The 22,500-nt window shown below is 38.8% G+C and overlaps 1 protein-coding gene across 8 annotated transcripts in view; it reads right to left on the minus strand.

The window, feature by feature from the left end:
* The window catches only part of Cd44 (CD44 molecule (Indian blood group)), an 89,481-nt gene that overhangs the window by 17,299 nt on the left and 49,682 nt on the right, over positions 1–22,500 (minus strand). The window contains exons 6-16 of one of the 8 annotated variants that reach the window (XM_021191995.2): positions 18,028–18,144; positions 16,571–16,696; positions 14,142–14,255; positions 13,569–13,685; positions 10,837–10,956; positions 10,045–10,047; positions 9,306–9,431; positions 5,749–5,850; positions 3,982–4,071; positions 2,878–3,084; positions 318–386 (exon numbers count right to left, since the gene is read on the minus strand). In XM_021191995.2, coding sequence (XP_021047654.1) covers positions 318–386; positions 2,878–3,084; positions 3,982–4,071; positions 5,749–5,850; positions 9,306–9,431; positions 10,045–10,047; positions 10,837–10,956; positions 13,569–13,685; positions 14,142–14,255; positions 16,571–16,696; positions 18,028–18,144 — 1,191 coding nt within the window. Of the gene's footprint in view, positions 1–317; positions 387–2,877; positions 3,085–3,981; positions 4,072–5,748; positions 5,851–9,305; positions 9,432–10,044; positions 10,048–10,836; positions 10,966–13,568; positions 13,686–14,141; positions 14,256–16,570; positions 16,709–18,027; positions 18,145–20,276; positions 20,403–22,500 lie in introns of all 8 variants that reach the window. The other 7 variants (XM_021191993.2, XM_021191994.1, XM_021191997.2 and 4 more) reach the window with 7 other exon arrangements.

Raw genomic sequence — 22,500 nt, forward strand, 5'->3', positions numbered from 1 at the left:
CTTGAATTCTTCCAGACCCTTCCACACGGACACTCTTTTGCTAGAGTGTTAGTTGTCTAAGTATAGTGCCCATCCCAGCAGTATCGGGATGACTGGGAATTTATTAAGAATACAAGTGTTTGGGCTCCACCCCAGACTTACTGAATCAGAAACTTTGGGGTGGGGTCCAGCAAAGTGACTTAATAAGCCTTCCCTGTGACTGAAAATACATGTTAAAAAAAAAAGTGTGAAATAATTCTCTAGGGACACTGATGCATGCTTCATTAGCAATCATCGGGTTCAGAGATTATAACAGTGACTAAACATTTTAAACTCACCAGCTAATTCAGATCCATGAGTCACAGTGCGGGAACCCCCCCTGGAGTCCATGGATGAGTCTCGATCGCCTAGAATAATAAGCAATAAAAACCAGTCAGTACTCTATCTCCGTTCACACTGTCATCTTCCTTTCTGTTGGTTGCGTTTTTGGAAAGCCAGCATCTGCTAACAACGAGGAAGTAGGCACTGCTCATGCTTTGAGACATTGTTGAACAGGCTAGATCCTTAATCAAAATGAAGAAAACAGAGGCAGCACAGGCCATCCCAGATGAGCACTAAAAATACCATGTGGGTAAAAATCCAAGAACAGAGCTAAAGACTACTCTGAGAAAAATATGATGATGCTTTCATAGGGCTGAATTTTGAATGAGATACTTCATAGCTAGGATAAAGATTGTGATACTGGAATGTGATCACTTAAATGGGTGCAATGTGGCTCCGACCATACAGCATAAAAAGAGATTTCTCTGAATCTGAAGCAAAAGAATCTTGGGAATGAATGAGGCAAAAGCTCAAAGGGAAAAAATAAACTATTTATCCAGAGAGGAGAAAGGTCAAACTTAAGTGTAATAAGAATCAGTGAAATGGTATGGATGACATGCAGCTGGGTATCAGAAGTCTCAGTTCATATGTTCTTAAAAAAAAGTTAAGCCCACATGATCGGCAACCACTGATATGATCCCTTTTTCTCAAATACCCATCACCAGAAAGCTTTAGGTAGAGACAAACTAGAGTGACTAATTTTAGGTCCAAATCGTATGATCAAATCATGTGGGAAACAAATACACACAGAGAATAGGGGTTCCAAAAGTTGGTGCAGATCATTACAAGGGTGCCCAGAAAAAGAATACAGTGAAATACGGTATGTGATTCCCTGCTTAGGAGAGGCAAACTTGCTTGTAGTTGCACATAACTATTGCAGAGAGACCGCTTTGTTCCTTGGAGAAGAGTTATAATAACAGACCAGAGCACTTGATGAAATGCCACACCAAGAGTCCCACCGCCAAAATCACCATTTCCAAAGCCAGCACCTTCACCAGGCCCATCACCACAACTGCCATCGCATGTTTCAGTGTTTTACATTCAGTGTATGGAAATATTTATGATCAGAAAAATACACTCTGTGATTCTTCTGGATTAAAACAGGGAATGGGAATCAGACCATTTACTAATCACTGAATTCACAAAGAACTGAAGGACACCCCTCGGCACCATTGCCTTTCCTACATTGATCAGATGGGATCAGAAAATGGGAGTACTAATTTGGTAGAAAGTATTTTACTTGATAACAATTAGACTCTGAAAACCACCTAAGAAACTATGTCTAAGATTGTCATTTTAATACAAATCCATTAAGTAGCATGATGGGGCCATTCTAGCATGAGAACATTTGTGACACTCATTCTGCATGAATCTAACAACACTTGGAGGTTTTAATGAGGAAAAGAAGATTATTAATAAGGACAATAACCAAAAGCCTTCAGAGTGTGGGGGTTTTGGTCTTGCCATTACTGCTGAAGTTGCTATTTTTAAAGCACCTTTTCTTGAAGCCCTAGAGTGGGAAGCCAGAGGGAATGTGCCAAGCATATAACAGCCTGGATTTTCCCTCCCTCCATCAGTCAGAATGTCACCATTGCCATTTGCTTTGCATATGGGATTTCCATGACGTCATTTTCTTATCTTTGTCTTTTGGGAGAGTGGAGGAGGTAGGGTCTTTCTACAAATTAGGTATATGTGCATGTACGTATAAATTTATATTTAAACTTTTTCATCTTTACTGTGTTAGTGATTGAATGGTAAGAGGTACCCAGATTACAGGCACTAATGGGAGGAGGTATCTAGTTTCTTAGCCACAGAAATCCCTTTCCAATTTCCCTTTCTATAGCGTTAGTTTCTTAACACAAACAAAGAAATAAAGAAGAGAAGTAGAGAGTATTGCTTCCTTGAGATAAAAGTTTCGTTCTAGGTCCATGTCAGACTTAACTGAGTAAGTCATATATTTACTATTACAATAAAAATGAGGATTTCAGTTTATTAATAGTAAATCATAAACTTTGAAGCATACCACAAATAGAAAAGGTTTATATACCACCTCATCACCAAAAATAAAACCAACCAGTCCATCACCAATTAAAGGTAATTTCAGAGCAAAGATACCAGCATATGAATATAATTTGAATGTTTAGTAAAGCATTGTTAAATAGGCAGAATATATTATCTGAATCAAATGAAATTGCTAATATTCAACTATTTCCATCCATCAAAATATCAATTTCACATGATTCAAGTTAATATAACACAGAATGAAGAAAAGACAAAGCAAGAAAATCTACCATATGAACCATTACACACACAAAAAAGGATGCTACATCAGGAAATGGAGGCATTATTTTATCTCAAATCCAAGTTTGCTGACACTATAATTGATGACAATGATGAAAACCATCCCCATGGCACAAAGTAATGTAATCACAGCCTGCACAAAAAATATCCCCTACAATAGGAAAATAGCTGTTGTTTCTCCAGAGAAGCAAGCCAGATAACAAATAGGTAAATTACCTGGGAAGGAGTCATCAACATTAAAGCTGGAGTCGGTAGGAAGAGTCACTTCAGTTTCTCCAAAGACCTCAGTCTTAGCAGGGGTCACTGGGAAGTGAGTCCCATTTTCCATTGTGTCTGGGTAATGAAGGGAGTAGCCTTCTAGAGAAGTAGTTGTATCTCTGGGAAGACTTTCGCCTCTTCTTGCAACTTTAGTGCCACTCTTAGCTGCATGGAGGTGGAGTCAATGATAAGCCCACACCTGTAAGGTCACCACCCACTGTGTGCTTGTCTTCAGAAGGTCAAGTTGCCAAGACATCTTTCTATTTGTTCTCCAAGACCAAAAGCAAATGGTATTGAGTGAAAACTATGTTTTGTAAGACACCAGCCAGATGGCACTCAACAGAAGAGATTTGGGTGACTGCCTACTACACAGAAGAGGCACCTGTTACAAGATTTATCTAAGTCATCAAGAGTATGTGGTGATCCCATTGTGACTTTGAAGTCACCTCAGGTACTACAGGTTTTTGATCTTTTTCTGTGGATCTACCTCCGAGGAAGGGGTAAAAACAAACCATTGGATGGAAAGATGAAACCACTCTGCCTGCAACTGGAATTATAAGTTCAAGATCCAACAAAACCTGAGTCTACTGACTTAAATTTTCTTTTCTGTGCTAGGAGGGCATTCTTCGTAGTCACCAATACCACAGAGCTATGGTCCAGAAGACAAATTGGAAATAATATTAGTTCAATGGATATCAAAGAAATCTTAACAGAAACAATCATTATTAAACCAAGCTACTAAAGTAATACCTTCAAAATTCAGCAGAAAAGTTTGTACCTAATGTACAATGGCTTCTAAAAGATCTATAAAGCAGAAAAATCAGCGACCACCACAAGACACACCTTTTGATCAAAAAATAATGTATAACAGGCAACAGATGTACCACCACCAAACATACCACAAAAGTACCACCACCAAAGAATCTACAAAGCACCGCTACCAAAGATACCACAAAGCACCGCTACCAAAGATACCACAAAGCACCGCTACCAAAGATACCACAAAGTACCCATAGCGTCTTGATTTCTGCTTAAAAGCCAGTTGGACTTTATGATCCTTACTGCTAGATGGCAGAATAGAAGTTGTTGGATGGTTTTCATCTTCTTCCAGCTCTCCATGTAATGTAGAGAAGTTCTGAGAATGACTCTGTGCTGTTTCAATGAGGGATGAAGCCATTGTTAATTAGAAACCACCACACATGGACTTACATGGACAGTCTAGTTATAGAATATCAGATGGACAGATACAATGGGAGAATGATATTTGTGCCTTTCATCATCTGCGTTTGATACAAAGTTACAGAACAATTATATTTTGTCCCTAGTTAGCTTCTTTGCCTCTCAGTGAAGTTCTGATCTGAAGCTCAAACCAAAACCCTGCCATCCCTGGACCACCTTGACCTAGCAGCAGCAAGCATCCCAGAAACTAAGATCACAGAGACATGGACAGCGGAGCTGTAATTTCAGTTTTCCCTCAACCATAAAGATTGCCTAGACGTTAGACTATAAGGAAAATATTGCTATGTAGTGTCTGTGAACACAAAAGAAAAGGCTCATCTCTATCAATAAATTCAGAGTAATTTTATACAGAAGTGCATGATTCCCTTCTAGAGAGCACTGCATTTGAGTTACTACTTTTTCAGTAGGGCTGTGGTCTCTCCTGTAGCAGAGTTTCTCTTCACTGCACTGACGAAAGGCTTGCCTGGTCAAACACAGGGCCTTCAGTGATGTGTATGAAATTGAGATTGAATCATTGCCCATATCTGAAATCACTTTGACTGTTTTGAGTTCTCTTCTTTTGTGTTCTTCCAAGAAAGGCACTGACCTCTGAGGTGCTGGTGCAAAAGCCCCATAAAACACACCCATCAGCCATGTCCACCACCAAACAAATATAACCAGGAGAGAGACATTCACTAAAGCCCAAAGCCAACATCAGAAAAAAAAAAAAAAAAAAAAGCCAACAGTAACATAAAACGGAAATGGAAGCCGTGGATTGGCAAGGGTCATGTATAGGCTTCCTTATGTTTCCTTTGAAGTCCAACACCATGCTATTTACACTGATGACAATCAACACATGCCTGCTGGCTTTTTTCCTATGTCTAAAGGGCTCCTATGAAGGGCTCTGTCCATTATGTGTAGCAAGCAGTGAAATGAGGCTTTCTTAATTTGGGATTTCTTTGATATTCTGCCAAGAATTTATGAATGGCTTTAGGCTGATCCTTGGGCTATCTTTATAAATGTGTTGAAAATGAAGGGAATGAAAATTTTCATATTTCTTCTTAGTAGATGTTTAGTGGTAGGAAAAGATGTTAGCAAATGGTTCTTTTTGATTCCAGGGACTCTGCCACCTTGGTCAATTATCAACAACAAGCCTCTCCCCTCCTCTGAAAGCTAAATGTGATTTCCCTATTCACTGTAATGATCTGGCCCTCATATGTCTTTACACAATCATGAAAACAATATTTCTTCTGCCTGGCCTGGAAGAAGGGTGGGAATCAAAAAGAGTCAGTTAAAACATGAAGACACCACTCTACAAGTGATGGTCTTCAGTGTCACATGACTAGTTAGAGCTGGAAAATAGAGATGAATGTCATTTCCATATCTTTTGTTAATAAAAAGTCATTGACACTGGAGTGGACCTTGGATGAATGTCAATACAGATTAGAAGACACTCTACAAGAAAGGCCAACAATGAAAACAGATTCAGACCCTGGCTGAGCCAAGCCACCTAGCAAAGACTGCCACCATTCCACCACCAGATGCAACATCTTGACCAGATGGGACGTAGATAGACAGGTCAACAAAGGCGCTGTGTATCATTATCCTTACGAGTTGTCACTGAAAGTGGTCCTGTCCTGTTCAAGTCTTCCATCAAATGGGTATTTGGAGCTGCAGTAGGCTGAAGGGTTGTACTATGACTGGAGTCTGTATCTGAAGGAATCAAATTGATGTTATTGCCATATTCCTTATGCTGAGAAATGACCTGAGGGTCATTTATATCATATAGCCAACTAACGTTTATATTCAGCCTAGCGAGGGGAAAGAATAGGCTCATATGTCCAGAATTGGGATAAGTTATTCTTTCTTCAAGAATATCACGGGATATACATGGTTATCATTTCAGGGCAGAGTTAGATGATAGCTATGACCTTTATTTGTTGGTTTGTTTTGCTTGGTCTGAAAGGAATTTACAGGAGCACATAATGGGGCTATGGTTTTTACAAAGGGGCAGAAACACAATCTGTGTGTGACTTGCTTCATTCTAAGATAGACAAGTACAGTCAGACACAAGGAGACAAATAACACACACAAGCATCATTTTGTCATCTGCTCACCAGGCCAAACAAAACAAAACAATATTAATAAAATTTTTCAAATGGACAGTGGTTTCACTTCTTGTCTCTTTGTTTTTATTTCACAAAATGAACACGGAAAATAGATAACATATTACCCAATATACCTAGGTGGAGAAAACAGAGAGTGTCCATGGACAAATAAGAATCATTCTTCCCATAAATAAAAGCAAGAAGCATCTTGGGAATTCTGATTATAGTGTTGAGTGGTGTGAAAATCTCCCTAGAGTAATTAAAAGGGCTGATTTTTCCAATGGTTATCACAGATTTCTTGGACTGAAACAAGTTCAGAGTGAAATAGGGACCAAGAATCCCATAAAGAGCATCAATACAGCTAACTCTGCAATTTACTCAATTCACCCACACCACTGCCTCTGGCTGACTTACTCCAGTAGAAAGAAATCACCGTGATACAGGCACCCACCTTGGGTGGGTGAAAAATGTGTGGCTGATTCTGTTATCCAGATTTCAAAGAACAAAGACCAATTACCCACAATCAAAATTTCAAATGGATGCCTGGCCAGAAAAAGACCTTGTCTAGAGAGGGCCTGTAGCCACTCTTGTTCACTTTTCCTTTTATAAGTAAAATTCTTAGAGAACTATCATGTATGGCAGTAGTAACTAGCTTATGTATGTGTGGAGGCACAATAAAGGATCTGCTGACATGACAGATCCATGATATGGTTAAGATTGGAGAGAGAGAGAGAGAGAGAGAGAGAGAGAGAGAGAGAGAGAGAGAGAGAGAGAGAGCATCCAGATGCATCTGGAAGAGCCCAGAGCATGGCCATCAGATTGGGTATGATCAAGGCTAGAAAAGAGGGAGAGTGGGAGAGAATGGTGGAGATAGCAAGGCAGCAAGAGATACAGAATGGAACAGAATCGCCAGAGTAAGTAAGGGTGGGAACAGTAGAGAACAGCATGGAATTGGGAAGGTGAGTAGCTGCGGGGAGAGCAGGGCCAGAGGACTGAGATGTGGCCTTTGAAATGTTGTAAGAGGTACTTGGAGGCCAACATGGGCTTTGTTATGTAGACACAAGCGTATGTCAGTGGAGAGCCATATGTCCTTTCTGCCAGGAGTTAATGGAAATGGCTCCTTTTGTTGAATGGTAACTCAAAAGTTCCCAAGGAATGCTGGCTTTTATTTAACTGCCAGAAAACCTCCTGTCATTCAGCTTGAACTCATTTCTGGAGATTTGGACTACCTAGAGACCTAACATCTTTTTCTTTTTCTTTTCTTCTCTTTTCTTTTCTTTTTTTCTTTTAAATGTATTTATTCATGGAATGCAATCATGTTGGAAACTTAATCATGACCCTGGAGTTCTTTTACTTTGTTTTTGTTTAACCAGGGGTCTCTTTGGACCCCCACACCCGGAAGCTAAGCACTTAGAACTCTGTGCTCAGTCTTGCCTGTGGTGCTTTCGTAACCTAACGTACTAGTCTCAGCCTGGCCTTTGAAACACTTTTGTCCCTTTTAGGCCACATTTGTCCAGGCATAGTGATGTATATGCAGCTTGGCTTTTCTTCCTTTATGGATCAGCTCACAGAAGTCTCCATTTCAAAAAGTTCTCCACCTTACTTCCTTTTACTGACTACCCAGGTTTTTGTCCCTTCCCCCCTACCCCCCCTAAAAAAAATCATTAAATCCTTTGTTCTTTAATAGTCTCCAGGAAGTGTGGGGTCTTCTAAGTGTTTTTAGTGTTCATTTCATTATTGACACTATGAATTTTTCTGTTTATTAATGACTCATGGTGTCAGATGTATTGTGCTAGTAAATGTTTTCTTTTGTCAGCTAACTTTTAAGTGTTTCTCAAGTGTAAATGAGGACAACACATCCTTGTGTCTCCATGATGCCTTACAAATTGAATCGTCTGTCTCCATACATGGTTGTTCACACTGTCTGTTCACTACTATTGGGACAAGATAGTATTTGTAAAAAAGAAAACTATACGAGTTATTGCTTTACTTTGGATATAATTTTGTAGTTATCCGATGTGGAGATATATATTCACTGAGCTGTCAGGATATATTTCAGTTCAAATATATGTAGAGCATATATTTGAGCATATACTTCTCTGAAAAAAATTACTCCTCTGTTGTTTATTTTTGGAATGTTACATTTCTGCGATAAGGATATTTTGTCATGAGTGTAGTAGAAACAGAGTCTTCCATTTGTTGAATACAAAACAATTGTTGGCTAACAATTCTTGATATCTCTGTCAAACAGGCTGCTGCTGTCACAGTAAATGAAATTTGCTCTTAAATATAAAAAAATAGTTAAATAATTTACAACCTTTCTTTGTTGACAAACTAGAACTCATATTTTTTTTGCTCTTTTTAAATTGTTTAGCTGTGCTTGTCTTGTGTATGTGTTCTCTATTCAATAAATTCACAGCCATTCTAGAAGGGCCACGAATGGTCTAAATCATTCTTTAATACCACATTTTCTCAAAATGAGGCAAGAAGAAGTAGCTTTAAAGTTTTCTGAGTCATTAAGTTCTTTATTCACATTAACTACTCACCAACTTTTTTAACCACTTGGATTTCTCTACCAAAATCAAAATTTATCACTGAATCTATAATGGAGATAGTCACTAAATCTGTCCTTTATTGTTTATTTTGAAATCTTTGGACTTCAAAGGAATAATAGTATATGCAATCCCAGCACTCAGGAGACTGAGGCAGGAGGATCATCAAGAATTGAAGACCAGCTTGGGCTATGTTGTAAGACCACCTTAAAGTAAGAAACGACCCACCTCTCCCTTAGGAGAAATAACTTCTACTCTTGTCAGCCTAAGACTGACTGTCTTTTAATCTCTCTGCCAAATTCTTCACTCACCAAATAACACTTTGCATGTAGATGGATGCGCATATCCACTCCTTACCAACTTGTATCAACAAACTTATTGTTGAAGAAACATGAAGATGCTTACAAAAGTAGACTGGACTAAAAATCAATGGCACATTTCAAAAGGAAAAGGCACTTAGTTGATTATAAGAAGCACAATACATTAAAACCATCTCAGAGGGTATTACCCTTGCCTTCTGTTTGATGACCTTGTCCCATTGGATGTGAGATTGGGTCGAAGAAATCTGTCCAGGAAACATCCTCTTGACTCTGTGTTGTTATTCTTTGACTTGGATGGCTGTTGTGGGCCGAGGCTGTTGTGACCATGCAGTTCAAACAATTGTCAAAATGTTAATTGGAATTTAGTCAGGGATATATAAACTGACTTTTAAAAAAAGACTTTATTCTATAAAGATGATAATGGGAATAAATAGCTTGCTAGTTCTGAGGACCAGGAGCTGCATCAGTTTAGGATGGCTCCCAGGTTTGACTTCATTTATGCTTGTTTTCTTGGTCACCAGCATGTGAGCTGGAGGTAGCATAGCATTCACAAGTGCTGTGATGGATAGAGAATGAGTTATAGGCGTCAAGGGAAGATGAAGTAATTCTCGACACATGCTCCTAAAGAAGGAGGTGTAAGAGCTCAAGTGCATGATGTCACTCTGAGACAAGCATATCCCACTGCAGGCGGTGATATACAGACGACAAAAGGTAACAGCTTCCCAAGTGATGAGCATGAAAGTGGTGCTCATCGAAAAAGCACAGATGGAATCCATTAGAAGCATTGTCTTCTAACAATGACAAATGGCATGTGGGCACATGGTTTATGCCTTTGTTCCATTCTGTGCCACTGTAGAAGTATAGGAAGAAAGATTACAATAGAATAATCCCTTAGAATTAAACACACCAGGGAGCTAGTCACCACACCCGCTGTTCTACTAGTGATTCGTTTATAAGTTGCCATGCACTGCAAAGAAATTATGCATCAGATTCTATATTGCAGATGGAAACACGGAGCTATTTCCCACTTATACCAAGTGATAACATGGAATTCACACACTTTGCCGAGCAGGGAGAATCCCAATGCTTAATCATCCAGACAAAAGAATCATGCACCGGAGCTTGCAGAGACATGTTATCATCCAGCATCCTTCAGAAATGATAAGATTTAAGCCTGATTCCCACAACCCCACAGTTGCAGAATAGAGAAGATGGCTTATTTGTAAACGTGATTAAACAGTAGTACATTCGAGGAGATATATAAGAAACAGGTAAGAACAAAAGATTTGATGACATCACCTAGGTGTCTTTTTTATTGTAATGCATGGATCTAATCCCCCAACTCTAGGTTTTTGATAACATTTTTATAAGCCTATTGATTCACATAAATATAAGGAAAAGGCAGAGTCTTGTTATTTAGTGAATGACTTTTACAAAGCAGAAAGGGGATTTTAATTGGATAGGAGCTCTGTCATTGTCTCACTGATACCGCAAATTAGATATGAAAGACGCTCATATAGACTATTTCTTTTGCGTGCTTCTATCTAGGCCTGGCTAGGTAGCTTTTTAGGAGCATTTAGATTCTGGAATTGTGTTTACTTCAACATAATGTATTAAGAAATAGACCACTTCCTTCAGTGTCTTTTTGTGCAATATCTTCAATGTCCAGCATTGAACTCAGAAGGTAGTTTCCACCCACATTGCGAAACCCTCCATTACCAGTTGTCCCTTCTGTCACATGGGAGTCTTCACTTGGGGTAGGGGGGTTCTTCCCCTGCCATTCATTCTCAAACCACTTCTCCTGCCGGGTAGCTGCTTCTTCTGCTGTACTATTAGGAGCTGCCCAGGCGAGAGGAGAATGATGATGATGAGTCATATTGTCCAGTTTCTTAACAAACCCTCTGATATGTCTTTCTACATTACAGGTAGAAATAGAAAGGTAGATGATAGATAGATAGATAGATAGATAGATAGATAGATAGATAGATAGATAGATAGATAGATAGACATATACATACATACATGTATATATATATATATATATATATATATATATATATATATATATATATATAGAGAGAGAGAGAGAGAGAGAGAGAGAGAGAATAGTAACCAGTTACTAATATTCTGAAAGGTAGATTCTAGAAATGCAACGTGCAACCTGTTAATTTTTCAGATGGGAAAACAAGTTTTATTTTCTGAAAATCATGTACCCAGAGTAGCACAAAGTCAGGACTAGATGCTAACCTGTGAATTATGAACTCTCAGTATTATTCCTGAATTAATATTGTCTATGACTTTATATATTCTGATGAAGAGAGCTTCTGTTGGAAGAATAATCTCCGTGTTTGGGTGATTTTGCAGGAGAAAACATGTTATATAACAACTCACAACACTATTGTAATAGTAGACATTTGCAAACAGACTGCATAACCTATAATAACACTCAGCAGAAATGGCTGGCTGGCATGCACGCTGTCTGGATGCCCGGGATGTTACAACACTGATCTACTATGTGATTGTCTAGGGACATTTTTAATTGCTAAACTCTCTTCTTAACAAAGCTAATTAAGTGGAAGAAAAACCGATTCTATCCAGTTGGGGAATTATATAAATAATAACAGTATCAGACAGGCTTAACCTTTCAAGCATTGTTTTTAAAAGCCGAGATGACTGGGATCAAATCCCATCAGGGTGCTTCCTGGAAAAGTCAGAAAGCCACTGACATTTTCATCTATAACAGCTCATGGCCAACTTCTGATTCAACAGGCAAACTAAAGCCTATAAATTGCCAAACGAAATGAACTTTGTGTCTTAACAAAATTCACTCTACATCATTATCTTAGAAAATGGTATGTGTGACTTTGTAATAGCAATATGGTTTTTAGATGGGACTCGTGCTAATTTTGCTTTTATATTTTCCAATCCATTTTGGGGATTAACTGATTGTCCAAAGGGAGAAAGGTCCAAAATCTTAAGTTATTTTCTATTATTTTAAGTCATTAAGCACACATGTGTGCTCACAAGCTTACACATATGTCTACATTCACATTATCATCTCTCATATAACTATAATGATCATTCAAGTGCCCAACCATGCCCTATCTATTTCAGAAGAGTCAGGAATGTTAGTAAAACAGATTACTTCCACTGTATACCATAAGTGCTGAATCTTTTCTAGTTGTAATGTCCCCCTCAATGAAGTCATGTGGATTTTTTGCAAACACTGATGATAACTTCTTTTTGTTAACTGTATCTGGATTCTCAAATTTTCTTAGTAAGGATATCCCTTGACCACCATATTTTGACATTAGATACATTAATTCCAAGTTTCTCAATTAGCATTCTTCTAAAAGAGCAAATGTTTTACAGTAATTGATAAGATTTCTGATAGGTCATGGAGGAGACTGGGATGGGTCTGAGTCCTAAGAGACATCTGTTTCCTCTTTATTCTTTTTTCTCAACAGTCTACTTCTTGATTAATTCAACCCTTAAGATTTATGCATATATCAACTTTACTGGGGTGTAGAATAGATGTTTGTCAGACATTCAGTACAATGTCCAGGACTTATTACCTCAGATCTAAACTGTTTCCTTGACTCTCTGTGAACACATCCATAAAACTGGGAAATTCTAAGCTTCTTAGGTTTCTAAGTAGCTGTTTCTTATATTCCCCTTTAAGAATTTTCAAGTGTATAAAAATGGTGTCTGAGTTATAACTTTAAAAGTGCTATAAGATGTCATCTCAAGGATCAGTTGTATTCCAAATTATTAGGGATTTCTCTGAGATATAGTTGAAAGATGAGTACATTTCCCTCTTTTCTTTTCTTTGTTTTCTTGTCCTAGGTTCACAATCCATTGGTGAAACATGAGATTGTTTTTTGAAAAACTTGATATATTTATCTATAAGTAGAAAGAACAGTAAGAGCATCCGAACCTTTCCCAACTTGCCCTAAGTGTTTTAAACAAAAGAAGGGTAGCTTATAATTAAAAAAGAGAACATAGGAGCCACTGCCTTCTCACCAAGGACAGAAGGTGTTCAATTCTACCACCGAGCAAGGAAAAGAGTGTGGTAAAAGACAGTGTATCACAGAGCTTCATGGAAGATGAAGACTCTAAAGAACTGTCCATTCAATGAAGCTTTCCTCCCAGATCCCACACTAAATACCTGAAGTGCACGCTCACATCACACATCTCCAAAAACACACAGCAGCTACCAAAACAGAACCCTTAGGAACCATTAACACAAAACCAGCATCTCACATCTACTTTGCAAGCATTCTTGTCTCTTGGAAATTCTGACAACTTGTATCTTTCTTCCTTATTTTTAAAAATGGTCTCTTTCAGGCTTGCAGATAAATATTCTGTGCTGACCCAAAAGGTGTAGCTAATGGCTAAACAATATCGCTGATAACTTGGGTACCAGAACTTTAGTGCATCATCCTTCTTACTTGTGCTTGTAGCATGTGGGTTCTCCTCTTCATCCTGATACTCATGGTTATTGAAAGGAGGCTGTGGTTCCGGGGTCCAATTTTCTCCATGAGCACTGGTGCTGTTTCTGTCTATATCTGTCGCAATGATGGTTAAGTACACTGTGACTTTTAATCAAATAGTCTTTAATAATCCTTTTCTTCTACTAAAGTACATGTTATCTATCTGCTGGTCCTATGCCTAAGCATTACTTCTGAGTACTTACTCTCAATAAATCTGAGTGATTTCACTAATCTGTCCCAAGAGAAAATGAACAGGTACAAATTTCTTTGGTATTACTTACTATTCCCAAATAGCCACTTTGTCAGAGAGAGGACCATAAACCATTCAGATATATTCATTTTTACAGTAAAGTGACATAAAATACCTTATGTCCAAGAAGTATGATTGATAAATGACTCCTGTGTGGAAAGTTTACTAAGATTTATAATGAGACGTTAATTAATTTTCCCATCTGATCCAAAGGTTTGACCTTCACAGCATCATAAGCTTTGAGAGAAAGTATCGTTAATGATATGTACATAGCTCATTACCAGCCGTCCTTGTGGTTGTCTGAAGTAGTACTTCTGGGTCTGAATGGATTGGCTTCCACTGGGTCCAGTCCTGGTTCTGTTCTGTGTGGGCAGAAACCCTTGGAGTAGTTGCAACTGTCACAATGATGATTGAGGCAATTAGGAAAATGTTATTTCTTGAGCCTTCACTGCTTGCTTTGTACATTTGTTTCTTCTGCAGACTACACAGCAGCTCATCTATACAGGGCTGTATAGATGGTTGAGTGGAAATGACGGAGAAGGAGAGAGTCTTAGCTTCATCCACCATGGTGCTTTGTATCTCAATGTCCTTTGAATTCTATCATAGAATGTCTTTGGGTTTAGAACATGAGATCTTCTGAATATAATAGTGAAGGATGTTGTAGGAGTAGGAAGAACAGCGTTGAAAGAACTAACCCTTCACCAATTATGACCAAAGCTGTGAAGAGTTTTGCCCATTCATGCACATTGCAGGACCCCTCTGCATCTGAAAGTCCAAGTCATTCCTTGGCATCACTGGCAGCCGTGCTAACTGTAGCTCCTCGAGCTGAAGAAGCTGATAGCTAAGTTATAACATAGGAATCACTATTGTGTTAGTGGCCTTACTGGGGAAAGAAATAACCACAAGAGCCAAAGTTTTCCTGTAGGTGATTTTTGGAAGGAATGTCTGCTTTATAGAGCCATTTAGCTCAGCTACTTTTTTCTGAATATATACTGAACATGATTATCCATGAGAGTCCCATTGAATACAGAACTCATGTTATAAGCAAGCCATTCACAGCTAATGAAAGAGGATCAATATGCATACGTTTATAGAAAAGAGCCACAAGTAACCATCCACCATCAGCACAACACATTGGAAAACAAAGACATGCCAGTTCGCCAGTGCCCCAATAATAGCATGCAAAATAGGAAGGCTGGAACACAAGGTACAAAGAGATCCATTTTGACAAAATCTGAAACAGTATATTTTGTGAAAAGGCTATTTGCAAGTTCAACTTCCTTCAAATTCCATCTTGATACCCAAATAACACAAAACCATTTCACAAGTTAAGAAAATAATTTAGAGTCATTAACCACTTTTCTAATAATCTTGGAAAAAGTGGTAGTTAGCCCAAGTCTCCCAAAGAAAAGGGCATCCTGTTGAATTAGAGGGCATATGTGTTACATAGAAAAATGAACTGAAACTGAATACACTCTCTAAAGGTGGGGGAGGGGAGCATGGGAACTTTATCTCCTAGAGCCTGACCATATACCATTTTTGCAAGGAAGCTATATCCTGAACCTAGAAGACACTGTCACAGTAATGCTCAATGTGTGGAGGTCCTTGGGTTCTTAAGTTCTAAGTTCTGCAGAGGCATCTAGCCCAAGAAATACATGACTTAAGTCTACATATAGAAAATCTGGTTTGTTTCTAGTATTTGCTGAATCATTGCCACACACTAAGATGCCTTCAAGCCACAAGCTGACTTCTAGATCCTGCCCTCCCTAGGTACTATTCATTTGGGAATAAAATCCTCCAATTTTAATAGACTAGATAGAACTCTTACTGTCTAAGCTGATACAGCACCCCGAAACCCTGTATCAAAAGATTAATTGTGTCTGCTTTATGATTTCCATCTCTTTCCAGCAAACTTCACCTAGGACAAGTATAGAGGAACACATCATCCAGCAGGACAGGATGTTTTCCTCTACAATCTCCACCTCAGTGCCCATAGGAAGTTTTATAGAGCTCACAAGTTTGGAGTTGTTTACACAGTGATGTCACTCTTTACTTTTAGTAGTTAATACTGTCTTTTTAAGGTTATGGTGACATCTATTATTCCCTCCAGTGTCATTCTGTTAGATTGGTGTCCAGAAAGTTTGTCGAAACATTTTGAGTTTTTTTCCTTTAATCATAACAATTTTTTTATTAATAAGGTAGTTCTTGAGCTTGGGTTTCTATGTTTTAAGCCATTCTTGGGCCTCCCAAGCTTTCAATTTGGGTCATGTGAAACTTTTAATGAGCATCCTCCTAATCACATGAGCTCTGTCCCAGCAGTCCATGAGCCTCTTGTAGGCAAATGTTCTGGCTTTTCCACCCCTGTGTTCCTATCTCTGGCACAGCAGGGACACAATAAATATTAGTTGTGGTGCTTTAATATGCCACCCCCCAGCCACACTTGATAATGCAGATATTTCTATAAGAGCAAACATTAATGAACGGAACAGAAAGAACACCGAGTGTCTAAAACTTCATGAGATATTTTTCCCAACAATATTTTTTGGTTCCCATTCATGAAATTTTATTTCATCCTCCAAAAGTCTCATCAGAATGGAATTAAGGTAAAAATCACTGTTCACATCATCTGTTTCCCAAGAGAGATACTATATCATTTAGGTCCCTCAGCAAGCCTTTCATAAATGATTCTACTGTAATTGAATATTCTTACTGGTACTGGAGATAAAATCTTCATCATCATCAATGCCTGATCCAGAAAAACTGGGGTATTTGTCTGTTTCATCTTCATTTTCATCATTTGGCTCCCAGCCTGTTGGGTTGGTATTTGACTCCGTACCTGTTGTGGTGACTTACATTAGTAGCTGAGCTGGCTGTCAAGCAACCCATTTCACCAAGGAAGAAAGTCAGGCATGGGAGATATCACGGAGTCCCCAAGATTTTAAGAAGAAAATGAGAGAGCAGATTTGTATATCTGTAAACCCTCACCACTGAAGCTAGTGTGTGAACCTTAAAATGACTGGCTCTAATCTTTAAAACGCAACATGCTCTTTAAGGAGGCTAAAGAAGAACCGTCAGTAGAGCCAGCCAGAGGAGTTGGAGCAGAACGCAACAAAGCACAGGCCCTTGCAAATCCCCCTTGCTTTCAGACACCTTTCTTATTACATCACTAGCATTTTACATTGAAGCTAGGAGGTCAGGACAAGAATAGGAAGGTTTCACATATCCGTATTTGCTGTTTCAAGACACAGAAACACTCCGATGTCACATTTCTAAAATCTTATAGTTGCATTCATATTTTAAAAATTCATTTGTTTTCTTTTATTCTTACTTTTTATGAGGGTTCATTGTATGAAGTAAAGGGTTTCATTTACTAGGAGCAAGGGTTTTCATTCTGACATTTCTAAAAAGGCACATGTACTTTCTCTGTCTTTAGCATCAGACCCTGTGTCTCTAATGTGAGGAAAAGCAAGGAGTTCTTAAGATTTTGCCCATTCTCAATAAAATTTACCATAAAGGAGAAAAAGATAAATTAACAGAAATGTTTTTGCCACTTATTAATCATCCAAAATTGTTCAAAAAAGCTTGATGACAGTGAACCATAGTCCAAATATTGAGGATTTCTCCCTTTCAATGATTGAATCCAGCTTTTTAAAAAAAAGGAAACGGAAATCTTTGTTCTCTTCTCAGCAGTTACTACAGAAGATCTTTCTTTACTAAAAGGGATTCTTCTAGTTTTGAATGCAATTCAGGCTACCTTATAGGACGACCATTTGGTTTCCTTATTATTGGTGTCCAACCCAAGACTAATTCAACTGATAGAAATCTATATTCTGGTAGCTATGGCTCTGTTATTTTACATTCTCATAAAAAAGTTTTTGACTTGGGTAGTTTGGGGGTATGCCCAGATATTCTTTTAGAGTTGAAATGTTCTGTTATCACCAAAGAGTTGCCCCCACTTCATAGTTTCCTAAGACCCCTATAAAGTATAGAGAAGAAAATCATGTATTAGTAATATTAAATCAAACATACAGAACATAAGAGTTCAAGATCCTTCCTAAATTTGTGAGACAGAATGGTGTTTAGACATTAACCACATCCCATAGGTTAATGAGAATTATTAAAGGCTGTCAAGCAGGCACATGTTATATGGTATCTATAACTCATTACCAGGCATCTTCGTTGTTGTATGAAGATGACTCTTGGACTCTGATGGTTGAAAAAGCCATGAAAACCAGTTCTGGGCTTCTTGCCTCTTGGGTGGTGTTTCAGGGGTGGTCATCAAGGCTGTTGTAACCATGATTGAATTGATTGTTGAAATGTTAATTATCAGTTCCTAAGAAATAGCACTGTAAATTTTTTCACTCTCTCCCTACATAGAAAATCACCTCTTCTTGACATAGGTGGTAGAACGAGGAAAAAAGGAAATTAAAAGAAAAGTTCTGTTTCTTTCAGAAGCCCAAACTGTAGTTCACAGAATGTCAGAGGTGGAGGAACCTTAAATAACAAATGGTCCGTGCTTTCATCTTAAGATGAAAAACCTGTGCTGGACACTTGTGTGAAGTCCAATTGGCAGAAGAGATGTCTCAAAGATTGCATGAGAACTATCTGAAGTTCCAGTCTATAAGATAGAACAAAGATTCTTTGTTTCCTTTCCCATGAGGCCAAATTAAGACCCATGGTGAGAATTTCCAAAATAGAATGTTCCCCATAAAAAACTAGAATTAAAGTATTAGATGATTAGAAAAGTTGGTTGAACTAAATCATTTAAGATCCTCTCCAAATCTAACCATTTGTGACTTTAATGGCCAGCTCTTAGTAACTCAAGCACTGTGATATTCTTCACAATTGAAGGTGACCAACCAATATCATTCCCTATGAGTTCAGAGTATGATATCTCTGCCAGAAGTCATGTGACCACAGGCATGTGACCCCATGAAACCCAAATGCAAGCAAGAATGGGACAAGAAGAGAGACATAGAAGAGGTCTTTTCACCTCTCTCCAAAGAGAACTCATATACCATAGAGATAGGCTCCATAGTCATTTTCATGTCAACATTGTTCTTTACAAGGAAGAGCAGTCCATTTTAAAAAATAGTATAATAAACCAAGAATATCAGGAAGATATGAAGAAATCCAATGACTCCACCAATACCAAAGCAACAAACTTGATTTGAATACTCCCAAGGATTGCCAATTATGTCATCATAATGCACATGGGAATATGAAATAATAGGAGCCCAAAATACCAGGGTAAGTTAAAGCAGAGAAAGCTGAAGCCACCAGTAAAATTCCAAATGCAATGATCAATGAGATTCGTTTTGCCCATTCTCAAGAAAGCCCAGTAACAATTCAAGAAGAAACACAGCTACAAAGCCCCTTTCCTTCCCGTGGCTTGTCCTACAAAGTCCATAGATACAATCAGCATTTTTCTTATTCTGACATTATTCACCCACAGCCACCCACTTCAGCATGGTATTAATCATTGTGATAGAGTAACCATCGAAGAACAGCAGCAGGGTTTCCTTAGCTGATTACAAGGACGCATACATACATACATACATACACACACACACACACACACACACACACACACACACACGCATCCATTTCCCCATTTCTGTAGAGACAATGCCTATTTAGAAATATGGTCATAATATCTGTCAATATAGGTTAATAAGTGAAGAATTCCCTATTACCTACCATTATTAGAAACCAGTGGTTATCAATCTCCCTAATGCTATAACTCTTTAATACAGTTCCTCGTGTTGTGGTGATCCCTAACCATAAAATTATGTTCAATGTTACTACTTTACAACTGTAATTTTGCTACTGTTATGAACCATAATGTGAATATCTGTGCTTTCTGGTGGTTTTAGGTGACACTTGTGAAAGGGTCTTATCTCCAAATAAGTTTCAATTCACAGGTTGAGAACCAATGTTATAGGCTGATTCCATTTCCCAATCCCCTAGGGCAAAGCTACCAAATCAAAATACTTGAGAGCTAATGACCACATATCCCCAGAGCTTATTTGTAGCTCCTAGACACTGATATAAAGCAACAGGTTATGTCATTTCTTGGTGTTTTCAGAAAAGGGTTTCAGTGTCAAAATATTTTTTTAAAGTCTATGCTTTTTATTCATTAATCATTACTTCTTTCTTTTATTGATATGATCATTTGGTCAGTAGATGTCTTTTATGAGGTCATCTCTTCAATGACTCTTCTAGACACAGGAAAACTAACCTGAAGTGAAAGGAAGGAGACATTTAGGAGACACTTGGTCCACAGGCCTCTGTGGCCACTGAAGATATCAGAACCTGATGTCAGCCAGGATGCTGTCTATTTATGACAGTGAACATCTATCCTCCTTAACACCTCACTGAAGACAGGCGATCAGCAAAACAATATGAGAGTTTACCTGTAGTTGCTCTCGTTGTGGGCTCCTGAGTCTGAGCTGTGGACTGTGAATTACCAAACCAAGACCATATCCAATTATTTTGTTTCTGAGCTGCTGCTTGGCTTTCTGAGTGCACAGTTGAGGCAACTAGATTAATTATGAAAATAGTTTTTAGTGAGATTCACCTATATAAAACCTGTGTTCTCTATCCTAATAGAATATCTCTATTTATTATAGAATGAGGATTTTAAAAGGGAAGTTGAGGCCACTTTTATATTTCCAGACTCCTACGATCTAGAAGAATCTCAGGACAGCATCAACAAGGCAGATTAGGGCATGAAGTCAGTGCTTCTCCGTCTCCTACTTAACCCCCCTCGATCATGTCCAGAGCCAACCTAAGCAGCAAAGTAACTCTGATGGAGAGAGACTTGCTTTTCTCTTGATGGCATCGTTCAGCCACCATCTGGAGGTCTTCAATGCAGCAGCGCTTACAGTGGCTCCCGTTAATTTCTCTTCAGAGATTCTTTGAGGATGCTTGCATCTTTCCTGTCTGTTCAGCATTACACCCAGGTAGTCTGTGACAACTGGCATTTCAAGGCTCCGCCCACACTCATAAGCACAACTTAAACTTTATAGTTGTACAAGAATTTTGTAGAGGGTATGCATCTAAAATGCTGTCGGTAGATAAAACTTTCTCCAGGATCTGTCTATCACTTCCCCATACAGAGCTGACAAAAGCAAAGAACTGTTGAACTCTATTCAAGTTAGAGAGAGGATAATAAGAACATTTTGTAATTAAAAAAAATATTTCATTTGACTTTTAAGTTGGACTTGTTTCCAGAATGTTCCCCCATTGTAACAAAATAGCAAATGCTATTGGGATAATTGTCTGAGCCAGCTGGGGTTTTAAGAAAGAAAATGTTTTAGTTCAAATGCTTCCCTGAAAATCTAGGTTATGGTCTCCACATACTACAGGTGATTCTTGCATACCATGGAGAACCTCCTGGATTCCATGAGAACCCCAGTTTAGAGTTGGAGCATCACACATAACAAATGTCAAAGATCACATTAGTGATCAGAACAGAGAGAGAAGGTAGGTACAAGGCTCCCAGGAAGGTACCCACAAGAGGCTACAGACTGCCTCCTATGGAAAAATGCATTGAAGATGCATAGCTTCTGACCCCCACCTAGAAGAAATGAGCTAAGAAAAAAATGGACACCCAGAAGACAAAATGAGCATGATGTCACCTTCTTAAGTGGAGCTGTGTGAGAAGAGACGGTGAAAAAAGGGTCAGTCTAGGCGTGAGTTTTCAATTTGCCCCACCCATGTAAGGTCATGCAAGATGGAAAACAAATTATTCACTTTATACCCAGAAGACAGGAAGGAGAGCTGTCCAAGGCAGGAGCCTATTTCCTAAATTAGTTTAGGGTTCTTGATTCCAGAAAATTCCAGATGACCAAATAAGAAGGAACTGATGACACACCCCCAGGCAGACTCTTCCAAAAATAACATTTATACTAAGCTGCCAGTGGGATAACCCGAGCCTACAGAGCCTGTTGTTCTTGCTAGTTTTCCCTCTTACCACCCACTGAACACCCTAAAGGGAGGAAGGAGCTGGTTAAGCCTGGCACAGCTTCTTCCATGTCCTCAGCCAGCCCAGCTCTTGACCCCTGCCCCCCTGCATGCTAATCTGCATCCACTCCCTCTCACTGTGTCTCAGACCTTCCACCCAACAGTGATAAGTAAGCCCTTGGGAATTTCCCCATGGGACTTAAAAGGTAGGATCCTATTCAGAAGCTTAGCATAACTCTATCTTGCTACCTGCTACATTCAAGTAAGCTTAAACTGGTGGGCAAACTGGCCTCTCCTCCACACCCATTAAAAAGAACTGAGCAAGCCACATGTTCTTAAAAAGGAAAGCAAAAGCTCCTTTCGCCTCGAATCCTGAGCTATGTTTTAGTTACGCTTCAGTCACTCCCTTTCTTTGATTTCTGGGCTAGGATGCTGTATCCGTGAAGAGGGATCCTCCTCTGACCCTTAGAGACCAGAGCAGTGTCTGGAGCAGACACACGATATGCAGTGAATGGATGAAAACCTCACTGACCCTGGTTTCTTTTTGATATTCACTGTAACCATAGAGGAAATGACCTGGGAGGACACGGAAGCTTGAACTGATGTACCTTGTGGACGGATGGAGTCTGTGTTCTTGTGCATGTGTGGAGGCTACAGGCTGACATAAAGATG

Source organism: Mus pahari, chromosome 3 (genome assembly GCF_900095145.1).
Source record: "Mus pahari chromosome 3, PAHARI_EIJ_v1.1, whole genome shotgun sequence".
NCBI classification, from domain to species: domain Eukaryota; kingdom Metazoa; phylum Chordata; class Mammalia; order Rodentia; family Muridae; genus Mus; species Mus pahari.